Source organism: Mustela putorius, unplaced genomic scaffold (genome assembly GCF_011764305.1).
Source record: "Mustela putorius furo isolate JIRA1106 unplaced genomic scaffold, ASM1176430v1.1 tig00000135_pilon_pilon_pilon, whole genome shotgun sequence".
Lineage (NCBI taxonomy): Eukaryota > Metazoa > Chordata > Mammalia > Carnivora > Mustelidae > Mustela > Mustela putorius.
Window position 1 is genome coordinate 4,783,413 of NW_025421292.1, and position 12,910 is coordinate 4,796,322.

At 36.0% G+C, this 12,910-nt stretch overlaps 1 protein-coding gene across 3 annotated transcripts in view; it reads left to right on the top strand.

Moving 5' to 3' along the window:
* Positions 1–12,910, top strand: part of COL12A1 (collagen type XII alpha 1 chain) — a 120,968-nt gene that overhangs the window by 44,169 nt on the left and 63,889 nt on the right. For 2 of the 3 annotated variants that reach the window (XM_004770722.3, XM_004770723.3), the window contains exons 17-25: positions 164–285; positions 2,062–2,211; positions 2,293–2,412; positions 2,512–2,676; positions 3,203–3,349; positions 5,078–5,217; positions 5,732–5,861; positions 12,207–12,349; positions 12,614–12,743. In XM_004770722.3, coding sequence (XP_004770779.1) covers positions 164–285; positions 2,062–2,211; positions 2,293–2,412; positions 2,512–2,676; positions 3,203–3,349; positions 5,078–5,217; positions 5,732–5,861; positions 12,207–12,349; positions 12,614–12,743 — 1,247 coding nt within the window. The remainder of the gene's footprint in view (positions 1–163; positions 286–2,061; positions 2,212–2,292; positions 2,413–2,511; positions 2,677–3,202; positions 3,350–5,077; positions 5,218–5,731; positions 5,862–12,206; positions 12,350–12,613; positions 12,744–12,910) is intronic. The other variant, XM_004770724.3, reaches the window with a different exon arrangement.

A 12,910-nucleotide genomic window follows, 5' to 3' on the forward strand; every position in this document is an offset into this window, starting at 1 on the left:
CATGCAACATTTAAATTATTTTCTTAAAGCCCAGTGCTTAGAAGCAGTGTGTTAGAACCTGTTTTAAGTAAATGAATGTAAATCAAGATGAATGTCTTTAACAAAGCACATATGCTACCACTTGAGCCAGTATACATACAGACTATATATTTTAACATTTCAGGGCAGGTACCACCTATAAAGTAAATGTTTTTGGAATGTTTGATGGAGGAGAAAGTTCGCCACTTGTTGGACAAGAAATGACAACCCTTTCTGACACAACTGTAATGCCAATTTTATCTTCTGGTAAGAGATCGAATTATATTACCCTAGGAAATCTTAATATTATGAAACTATTTCAAATGTGAACTATTAGGTTAATCACACGGTGAAAAGCAGCTATAAACATTTTATACTAAAATGCATTTAAATAATTTACATGCCTAAACACATACTTTCGAACATCCATCTAAGTATATCTTTGGGAATATTTTTTTAAGGCCTATCTTGTCAGCATTACCTTGGTTACACAGTACTGTATTATTTAAAGATGAGCTTTTGCAATGGATAGGTAATATAAATATACATTTTCTCTCTTTTGATGACTAAAACGCAGTTTTATTTTGTAAATGTAGTTGCAGAAATGATTTATTTGAGCTGAGCAAGCAAAGTTGTGTTCTATGAGTAGGTGGATAACCATGACTTGGGAAGCAACATGGTAACATAAACCCTTCGGATTTTCTTGCTCCTACCACAATTATAGTTTTGATGTGCATGAACCTAGTTTTGAATGTTCTTAGAGGTGGAAGTAGTGGATAGGATTTACTTCCCAACATTTTCCAGCATTTAATAAAGAAAGAGTAGATCCAGGCAGGGTGGGGGAAGGCTTGCAAAGCTTTAGGTGTTTGGAGTAGTATCTGGGAGTCCTCAATCCTGGTGCAGTGTACTGTACGCAAAGGACACCTTTGTAGTGTGATGAGCACCATTTAATTTTTCTCAAAGAGTTTTTTTAAAAACAATATAAAGATGAGATGCTAAAATGGCAAGAAGTTGGAAAAGTCATAGCTGGGAATGTAAACTATCAGAAGAGAAGGTATTTAAAAAATATGATGTAGATAAAATATAAAAGTGTCAAATCCTGCTGTTTTGCATGAATGTTCTATTGTTTCTGTTATGATGATATTAACTGACTTATATTTTTATTTTGTAGCTTGTGCACTGAGGATATTGGGATTTTTCTCTCTTTCCAAAGCACCCTAGCTTTGTATCAGTGTTTGTGCTTTTGTCTCTACAGTTCTCAATTTGTATATTTGTTTGCATACTTCCTCTAATTTGTCTTCCTTCTTTCTTGTTTTTTTAAATGTGCGGACTTCACCACCTATATTTACTTGATTGTTATACATAGTCAATGATAAAGTTAAACAGCTAACAACTTAATAATATAATAGCTATCAGGTTTTAAAACAACATATCTTTATTTCAAAAAGGTCTAATTTTAAGAGTCAGGTGTCTAATCCTTCGTGATATATGAAATAATTACCCAGAAGCTTAATTATTTTAGAAGATGTTTTTAGCTCACTAAGACCCTTCTTAGCTCACACATTTTATCAGCTCATTTCATATTAGTCTGCTGATGACCAATACATCTTATGGAAAAATACAGCATGCAATCTTTAGATCACATTAAAATTTTATTTAAGTTATTGATGCCTTATAGTAAGATAGCCATACATTTTTATTCATTTATTTCAGCTCTTGGGTTTGTGAGCCCATTCATATTTACAATGATGGTTTAATTTAAGTCTCCAGGGTCTATGATAGTGGCCAGGAAATATGGTCAAAGATGAAGGAAAGATTTGCCATGGAAATTATCACTGGAGAATTGGGGGTTTTCTTGAATGTTATTTGAGGTTAATAAACCATATGGACGTATGTTGAAAGTCTTGACCTCCAAATCACAAAGCTAAGCTACAGAACTGAAGCAGCTAGGCAAGCATCCAGGGATGGCAGAGGCATGGTTAGGAAGTAACCCTGTGAAGAATTTGCTCCTGACCCTGTCCTGTATCATGATTACCACATTAGGGATGGAGTGTATTACCAGAGCAGAAGCAGACATTGTGTTGCTGGTGGATGGATCATGGAGCATTGGCCGGGCAAATTTTCGAACTGTGAGGAGTTTCATCTCTCGCATTGTGGAAGTCTTTGAGATTGGTCCCAAAAGAGTACAGATTGGTAGGTCTGGCAATACTGAAGACCTTTAGACATTTTCATCATGCTCTTTTATATACACTAATGCCAATGATGTTATTTTAGCCCTTGCTCAGTATAGTGGGGACCCCAGAACAGAGTGGCAGCTAAATGCTCACAGAGATAAGAAGAGCTTGTTGCAAGCTGTGGCAAACTTGCCATACAAAGGAGGCAATACTCTCACAGGTGAGTAAGGGTGATGTGGTATACTTTTAGCTCTTGCTTTTGGTCAGAACTTGTGGCTGAATAATGATGTGACTGGTGCTCTTTTAAAAATCCCACTAGGCATGGCTTTGAATTTCATTCGTCAACAGAGCTTCAGGACCCAAGCTGGCATGAGGCCTCGAGCTCGAAAAATTGGTGTTCTCATCACCGATGGAAAGTCACAGGATGATGTTGAGGCACCTTCAAAGAAACTCAAGGATGAAGGCGTAGAGCTGTTTGCTGTTGGTAAGCACTCAAAAGTCTAGCAGTGCCCCTGGGATTACAAAAGCTGAGGATATTTTTGTAGTTAAAAATTTTTTTGAAGCACAAAAAACAAACAAACATATTTTCCCTATCACAAAATTTATCAAAATGATATGCCAAGAAGTTAACTTATTTTCTTTTTTCCCCTTGAAATGGGACAGAACTACAATGGCTTCTTGGAAGAAAGTAATGGATCAAGAGGACAAATGTACTAGTAATAGGATCCAGGAAAATTCCTGTTTGGTTTTCCGTGGCACCATGTTTATTTTTGATAGCCTTTATTTTACTTTCCAGAAAAAACACTCAAGAGACACTTTTTGGTGGGAAATTGGTGCTAGAAGCATTTAGAAGAATCTAATTCAGAATAGCTTTTAATTTATATTATTTTTTCCTTTGTTTCTATTTTGTAACTATAGATAATCATTATTGAGGAGAATCACATATATGTTCTACTTAACATTGAAAATTCAAATGCTTTTGAATTTGAATATGTCCTTTTTTCCCTAAGGTATTAAAAATGCTGATGAAGATGAATTAAAGATGATCGCGACAGATCCTGATGATACCCACGCATACAATGTGGCAGATTTTGAGTCACTCTCTAAGATTGTAGATGACCTCACCATTAACTTGTGTAACAGTGTCAAAGGTCCAGGTAAGATTATCCCAGGGTTTCTCACCCTTAGCACTGTTCATATTTGGGGTAGATAGTTATTTTTGGGATGGGGGAAGGGAGCCCTTTAGTGTATTGAGAGATGTTTAGCAGCATCCCTTGGCTCTGCCCACTGGATGTTGGTGGCATCCCCTGAGTTGTGACTAATAAAAATATCTTCAAATATTGCCAAATGACTGCTGGGGAAAATAATGTCCTCAGTTAAGAATCATTAGTTTGTTTGTTTATTTATTTATTTATTTATATTTTATTTATTTATTTGACAGACAGAGATCACAAGTAAACAGAGAGGCAGGCAGAGAGGGAGTGGGGGGAAGCAGTCTCCCTGCTGAACAGAGAGCTGGATGTGGGCCTCTATCCCAGGACCCTGAGATCATGACCTGAGCCGAAGGCAGAGGCTTAACCCACTGAGCCACCCAGGTGCCCTGAAAATCATTAGTTTAGTTCCTGATTTTTTCTCTGATTTGTTTCCGATGGCAGCAAACTAGAAATGGCTTGTAACTTATTTGAAGATAAATAATTTGGTAGAAATGGTTCGTATGCTTTGGGTATTGAGGATGCATTTATTTGCCTTTTTCTTTTTGAGTTTTTCTCTCCAAACATTTACAGATTTTCTTTTTGGATTTTGAACAACAGACTGACCTTTTCCCTGGAGAAATAAACCAGCCAAGAAGCCAGAATTTGTAGGCTTCTGGCTCTGGATTAGCTGAGAGAGCTGTAGTTTTATTTAGTTGGAGAGGACTTTGAGTGGGGATGAAAACATCTTTTATCTGTTTTCCTTTATTTTTTTTTTTATCAACTATGTAATAGTTGCATTCATTCTAGTTTCTCAGACAGTAAAATTGCTTGATAATTTTGTAGGCTTGATTATGACCCAACTATAATAAAGGTTAGAGTACTAAGAATGGAAATTCTTTCCCCAGCTTTACAAAGACAGTTAAAGAGTTTTTATGAGACTGATTGACATGCTAATGAAGTCATTGTGTTAAGTCTCTTTAAATTATTATTGGGGACATCTTTCTAATGGTCACAGTGAATTTAGTATTTCTATTTTCATTGATGTTAATTCTGGATATTTGTTCTGTAGTCATTCTGTTGTTCATTGGTCATTTCACTTTACCCACAGAGAGCATAATCACAGGCAGTGGGGTATTCCCAAACTTGAAAAGACTTGGTTGTTTTTCTTCTTTCTTGACTAAGAAAGTGGTTAACTTCTCTTACCACTGATCTAGGTCCTGTAGGGGAACTAAATAAACACAAATAAGAAACCAATTCCATTCTCACAGAGTATAACCTATAGTTAAGGAGGTAAGACATGATGAATTTAAATGTGGTGAACTTGGGTAGTACTAAAGGTGATAGAGACAATAGAATTGCCAATTGTGTAAGATTAGAGGAAGGAGGACATATTCAAGGTTGATTCAGAGGTTTTTGAGTTAGGTGACTGGTAAACTGGTGGTTTCGTAAAGGAAGGGTGGGACCAGGTTTTAATGAAAGACAATGAGCCCAGCCTTGAATCTTCTGGGACTGAAGAATCCTTTGCCTACCCATTCAGAGAAGTCTTATGAGCAATGGGACTCTAGACTGATACACTGTATATGTGTGTACAAGTTTAAAATATGGGAAGTAGTGCTATTATAATCTAATTTCAAATTTCATCACCTTGCTATAATAATGAAATAAGCGTATGGATTTTGTTTCCACATGTAGGTGACTTGGAAGCACCTTCTAATCTGGTTATTTCTGAGCGAACCCATCGTTCTCTTAGAGTGAGCTGGACACCTCCTTCTGACAGTGTGGATAGGTATAAGGTGGAATACTACCCAGTTTCTGGAGGGAAACGTCAAGAAGTGAGTAGGCAACACCTACAACCCATTCCCTCCTGATAGCGAGATTGACTTCTTCACATGAGCGCTCAGAAAAATGTTGGGTGTGGAGCAAGAAAGATGTCAAGTGGGGCAGAACTGAGTCAGCAATGGTGCTTTCATTTGGGCTTAATTAAAGGGAAAGATCTTTGCTTAAATTCTTACAGTTTCTACGAATTGCAGAATACCAATATGGTTTTTAATAAAAGGATGCTTGATTAATTTTGAATTTATATTAGAGTTATGGAGTTGGAAGGAAACATTAAATATGATCTAGTTTACCCACTCATTTTACAAATAAGGAAACAAGAGCTGGGAGAATAAATTACATGAATTGTCTAAGATCTCATTGTAATCTGGTAATTTCCAAAAATGAAAAACAATGGCCTCATTGAAATATAATTTCTAAGTTCATTGCAGTTAACTACTTTTTAATTATAGTAGAAAAGAGGGAAGCAATTACAACACAGGTTATTATTATTTTATTTTTTTCCCCTAGTTTTATGTCAGCCGACTGGAAAGTAGCACAGTACTGAAAGATCTGAAGCCTGAAACTGAGTACGTTGTTAATGTGTATTCTGTAGTGGAAGATGAATATAGTGAACCGCTGAAGGGCACAGAAAAAACCTGTAAGTCTGATTGAAAAAAAAAAAATCTCCTCATTTTCTTTTTTAAGATAAACAGGAGGCATTCCATATGGGATTTTTGGCAGCCCTCCAAATCATTCCTTTATTCAATATCCATCCAACAAATATTTACTGAGTGTGTTCTTGTCCAGGTACTCAATAAATACTCAATTGCTCTTACTGTTTGTTCTTGTCATCATGGGACCCCACTGGTGGAATGGGTAATCATAGCCATAGATAACTTGGAGGGATAACTTACCTTTCATAGAGTTATTCACGTCTTAAGAAAGATAACATGTGGGGAGTGGAACTCAGATTAGGAAGGGGAACTGTGCAGAGGTGACCTATTTCAGTTTTGCAGTGTTCAGTTTTTCCTCCTATCAATGAGATCACCCTTGTCTTCGGGACGTTGCCTCCTGGTCTTTGCTTGAGAGGCTCTAATGGCTTTGACTTTGAGTAGAGCTTTTGACAGAGATGTTCCTTGTTCCTGTACCTGGCAAGATTTCTGAGGCATGGTAGGGTTTTTGAAGCCACATAAAAATACTCTTTCCTTCTCCCATCTTCTTGGCTGGACTCCAGGGGAAGGGAGGCCTCTTAGAAGACAAAGAATTGGGCATCACTCTCTCCAAGGCAAGGATTGGTTCTATTTAATCTTCAGTTCTGTTAAATCTTTATCTTCTCTCTCTCTCTCTCTTTACTATATAAGTTTTAGGTGTAGAACATTATAAGTCAACATCTGTATACACTATAAGGGATCCCCCCTCAAACGGTATTACCGTCCGTCACTCTACACTTGATCCTCTAGCCCTTTCACCCACCCTCTGACCCCAGTCCCCTCTGGCAACCACTGATTTGTTCTTTGTATCCATGAATTTGGTTTTGTTTCATTGTTTCTTTGGCTTTTATTTGTTTTTAGACTCTACATATGAGTGAATCAGATGCTATTTGTCTTTCTTCTGATTTCACTTAGCATCACCTCAAGGCCCACCACAAATAGCAAGATTTCGTTCTTTTTTATGGCTGAGAAGTACTCCATTATATACTCCATTACATACATTACAGCACTCCATTATAGATAGATATGGTCTCTTTATATGAGGTATATTTCCTCTATAGCCATTTTTTGAGTTTTATCACAAATGGATATTGAATTTTATTGAGTAATTTTTCTCCATCTATTGAGATGATCATGTGATTTTATCTTTAATTTTGTTAATATTATGTATCACATTGATTGATTTGTGAATTTGAGTCATTCTTGCACCCCTGGAATAAATCCCACTTGATCATAACGTATGATGCTTTTAATGTACTGTTGAATTTTGTTTGCTTATATTTTGTTGAGGATTTTTACATCTATGTTTGTCAAGGATATTGACCTGTAATTTTCTTTTTTCTGTCATCCTTGTCTGGTTTTAGTATCAGGGTAATGTTGGCCTTGTATAATGTGTTTGGAAGCATTCCCTTCCCCTTAATTTTTGGAAGAGTTTGAGAAGGATATGTATTAAATCTTATTGGCTGTTTGGAAGAGTTCACCAGTGAAGTTGTTTGGTTCTGAACTTTTGTTTATTTTGAGGTTTTTGATTACTGATTCAATCTTCTTCCTAGTAATCAGTCTACTTATGTTTTCTATTTCTTTCTAATTCAGTCATGGAAGACTATATTTCTAAGAATTTGCCCTTTTCTTCCAGGTTGTCTGGTTTGTTGACATATTATGGATTGTATTAGTGTCTTATAATCCTTTGTATTTCTGTGAGATCATTAACTTTTCTTTCATTTCTGATTTTATTTATTTGAATCCTTTTACTTTTTTCTTTGTTAGTTACCTAAGGTTTGTCAATTTTATCATTTCCAGCTCTTCATTTCACTAATCTTTCCTATTTTCATTTTACTCTCTATTTAATTTATTTCTGACTCTGATTTTACTATTTTCTTCATTCTACTAACTTGTAGGCTTCCTTCGTTTTTCTTTTTCTAGTTTCCTTAGCTGTAAAATTAGATTGTTTACTTGAGATTTTTTTTGTTTCTCAAGGTAGGCCTATTTCTGTCTAATAACTCTTTTTTGCATCTCATAAATTTTGGCATGTTATATTTCTTTCCAATTTCTTGAGGTATTTTTTGATTTCTCCTTTGATTTTTTTTTTTTTTGACGACCTAATGGTTGTTCCATTGTATATTGTTTGATTTTAATGTTTTTGTATTTTTTCCAGTTTTGTTATTGTAATTGATTTCTAGTTTCCTACTTTTGTTGTCAGAGAAGATATTTGATGTGATTTTAGTCTTCTTGAATTTATTGAGACTTATCTTGTGGCCCAACATGTAATCTGTCTTGGAGAATGTTCCATGTGCACTTGAGAAGAAGGTGCATTCTGTGGCTTTTGGATGAAATATTCTGATTATATATCCATTATGTATATTTCTGTTATATCCATGTGATCTAATGTGTCAATTACGGTAAAAATGTCCTTATTGATGTTCTGTCTCATGATCTATTCATTGCTGTGAGATGTTAAAGTCCCCTATTATTGTTTTATTTTCAATTTCTCCCTCCCTTTAGTTTTTTTTTTTTTATTTTTAAGATTTTTATTTATTGATTTGACAGAGAGAGAGATCATGAGAGAGGGAATACAAGCAGGGGGAGTGGGCAGAAGGAGAAACAGGCTTCCTGCTGAGCAGGGAGCCTGATGTGTGGCTTGATCCCAGAACCTTGGGATCATGACCTGAGCCGAAGGCAGCCACTTAAAGAATGAGTCACCCAGGAGCCCCCACCCCCTTTAGGTTTTCAAATATTTGTTATATAGTTTTGTGCTCTTTTGTTGGGTGTTTATATATAAACACTTATTTATAAATGTTGTATCTTCTGGTTGGATTCATCCATTATCATAATGTGGTGCTCCTCTTTGTCTTTTAGGACAGTCTTTGTTTTTAAGTCTATTTTATCTGATTTGAGTATATGCCAGCTTTCTTTTCATTTCCATTTGCATAGAATAATTTATCTCCTTCCTTCACAGTCTGTATGTGTCCTTAGCTCTGAAGTCTTTTATAGGTACCACATAGACATTTCTTTTTTGTTTTTTAATCTAGTTAGCCACTCTTTGTCTTTTGATTGGTAAATTTAGTTCTTTTATATTTGAAGTAATTATCAATAGGTATATACTTATTTCCATTTGTTTTCGGGCTGTGTTTGAAGTTCTTCTTTGACCTTTTTTTCCCCCTCTTTCTCTCTTTCCTTGTGATTTGCTGGCTTTCTTTAATATTATGCTTAGATCCTTTCTTATTTTCTTTTATGTATTTAGTATAAGTTTTTCTTTGTGGTTACTGTGAGGTTCACTTATAGCATCTTATGTATATAACAGTCTCTTTTAAATTGATAACAACTTAAATTGGAAACCATTCCAAAGCTTTACATTTTTATTCCCCATATTTTATATTTTTGATGACACATTTTATGTCTTTTTATTTTATGATCCTTTAGATAACTATTGTAATTTTAATTGATTTTATTATGTTTTGATTTTCATACCTTTTGATCTTCATACTTGCCTTATTAGTGATTGATCTATTTTTACTATCTCTTTACCTTTTCCAGTGAGATTGTTACTTTCATATATTTTCTTCTTATTAATGATTATCTTTTCTTTTCAGTGTAGAGAAATCCCTGTAACATTTCTTATAAGGTCAGTTTAGAGGTGATGAACTCCTTTAGCTTTTGCTTATCTGGAAAATTCTTCATCTCTCCTTAAATTCTGAATGATAATCTTGCTGGATAGAGAATTCTTGGTTGGAAAATTGTTCCTTTCAGCATTTTGAATATATCATGACCCTTACTTCCAGCCTGTAAAATTTCTGCTGAAAAAATCTCTGATAGTCTTATGGGGTTTCCCTTGTATGGAATAAATTGTTTTTCTTTTCTTTTTTTCTTTTTTTTTTTTAAGATTTTATTTATTTATTTGTCAGGCAGGCAGAGTGGCAAGCAGAAGCAGAGGGAGAAGCAGGTTCCCTGTGGAGCAAGGAGCCCAATGTGGAACCCGATCCCAGGATCCTGGGATCATGATCCAAGCCAAAGGCAGCCCTTAACTGACTGAGCCACCTAGACATCCCTAAATTGTTTTTCTTAGCTATTTTAAGATTCTCTCTTTATTCTCTTTATTCTTAACTTGTACCATTTTAATTATAATGTACTTTAGTGTGGTTCTGTTTGGATTTTTTTTTTTTTTTTTTTTGGAGTTCTCTGGGCTTTCTGAACCCAAATGTCTGTTTTCTTCCCCAGATAAGGGAATTTTTCAGCTATTATTTCTTTGAATAATTTTTCTGGCCCTTTCTCTCTCTTCTCCTTCTAGGACCTCTATAATACAAATATTACACCATTTGATGTTGTCCTAAAGGTCCCTTTAGGTATCCTTACTTTTTAAAATTCTTTCTCAGTTTGTTGCTCTGTCCAGTTGAGATACATTGCTTTGTTTTCCAGCCCACTGATTTGGGCTTCTATTTCATCCATTCTGTTGTTGAATCCTCTAGTGTATTTTTCATTTCAATTACAAATTCTGTTTGGTATTTTCTTCTAGTTTCCATCTCTGTTGAAGTTCTTACTGTGTTCATCCATTCTTCTCCTGAGTTTGGTGAATATCTTTATGACTATTACTTTGAACTCTTTGTTGAGTAGGTTGTTATATTCATGTCATTAAAATTTTCTTCTGGGAATTTGTCCTGTTCTTTGGTTTGGAATATAGGCCTCTGTCTCCTCATTTAGCCTGACTCTCTGTGTATATTTATCAGGTAAAAATAATACCTCTCCTGGTCTGGAAGGAATGATCTCGTGTAGGAGATGATCCATGGGGTTCAGAGTACAGTCTCCCCTGGACTCCAGAGCCAGGCAACCATCTTGTGGGTGGGACATCTCTTGTGTGGACTATGTGGACCTGCTGGCTATGGTGGGGCCACAGCTTTGATGCAGGGTCGGTGGGGTATGGGGCACTCACCCAGCCTGGTTGTCGTGCAACTGCTACTGGGGCAGATGGAGCATGTAGCACGCATACTAGCAGACATGAGGGAGAACACCAAAAAGGGTGCTTCCAGCTCTATCACTAACAAGTTAGACTAGGATTGCAAAAATGACACCTGTCAGTGCTTCTGTTTGTAGAGAAGGCCAATGCAGGTTCCTGCCTCTCTGGCAACTGCTTTAAAATTAGTAAGTAGGTCTATCTCACTTATGATCTAGGCATTTTCCAAACTGTTGCTTTTACGCAGGCTCCCAGGGCAAGTGGGTCTGTGCACGAGCTCTTTAAGAGCATGTTCTATTCCCTCTAGTTTCTTGGTTTTCCTGGACTTCATGTTCATTTTCAAAATGAGGCATTTTAGGGGCTTCTTTTTCAGGTGCTGGACTCAAAGATCAAGGTACTTGATGTGGGCACACTTCTTTTGCTTCTTGAGGGAGAGTTCCATATTTTGGGAATTCCTTCCCAACTGTGAGTCACCATGCTTGGGGTGGGGTCCTGGACAAGGCTGAGTTTCTACTTCTCCTACCTGCTTGATATGTCTCTTTTATCTTTGTTGTGGAGGCACTGTTTATCTAGTCTCAGGTCCTTTTCAGAGGATATGATTTCAAGTGTAGCTATAAATTTATTATATCATGGGAGGAAGTGATTTCAGAGTGTTCTTATGCTGCCATCTTGAACCCCTCCTCCATGTTTTCTGTCACTAGCCTTCATATTATACAATAGGAGGTGGGAAATAAAATATTTCATAATGGGCAGGATTAATCTGATAATTTCTGAAAACTTTAAACTCAGTCTTTGGACAATATATGTGAATCTATATTGGCATTAAATGAAGAGGAGACTGTAAATCTTTTACTGTGCCTCATGAACCTATCTTCAAAAAACTCATGAATCCCCTAAGTTCCAGTTATTAATTTATGACTCTCTCACTTAAATTAATTTTTTGTGAAAGCTGATGTAAAATACTGTGCTGGTTACTTATGTATGAAATTCCATGATTGAAGACTGAAAATAGTCAACTTAAAGATGTTCCAGAAAAAGAGACTGAAATCTCAGGAAATTGGTATCTATTTTGGCTTCTATATAGACTCATTGGAATGCCCGTTGAAATTTAAACTTTGTTCCTCCATGAAATAGTTGTAACTTGCAGTCCTGAGTATGAGATGGCAATGAACAATGAGATTGGGTTTTTCAGGAGAGAGGAAAGGATTCTATTCGCTCTCACTGACTTCTCATAGTAACTGATTCTCTATTTAGCATATATAAATATCACTTAGTAAGTAGGAAACAACAATTAATAATGAGTAGAATGACAGGCATTAGACTGATGTTTGCCTTTACATTCCAACAGTACCAGTCCCTGTGGTCAGCATGAATATTTATGATGTTGGCCCTACCACCATGCATGTGCAATGGCAGCCAGTGGGAGGGGCTACTGGCTACACCTTGTCATATGAACCCATCAACGCCACAGAACCAAGAAAACCCAAAGAGGTGGGAGACATTTGTTTCTTTTTCATTGAGTTGCTTATAAATCATTTATAACATTATGTGCAAAAAAAAAAATAGAAAAATAGATGGGTCCTGTGACACATTTTTAAAAACATTAGCATGAAGAAGGAAATTCATTTCAGAGAGATGAAAAAGAAAAGTTATGTTATCATTTAGTAGTTACAAGTAGGCTGTAATTGCATATCCCTGGTAAGTGGAAAGGTTTGATTTGAATGTCTTATTTCCCTTTGGCATGTCCATATGCAGATGCGTGTGGGGCCAACAGTGAATGATGTGCAACTCACTGATCTTTTTCCCAACACCGAGTATGCAGTCACAGTCCAGGCTGCCTTGCATGACCTCGCCAGTGAACCTGTCACTGCTCGGGAAGTCACGTGTAAGATATTGCCAGTGTTCTTCTTTCCTTTCTGTTGTAAACATAATGTTCATTAGGATTTTTCTTTTACCCAATAATGTTATCAATAATTTGATAATTTATGCATAAGTCACAAGGTTATCTTATGGCAATCAAATTTGAGAATTAAAATTAACTCTAGCCTTACG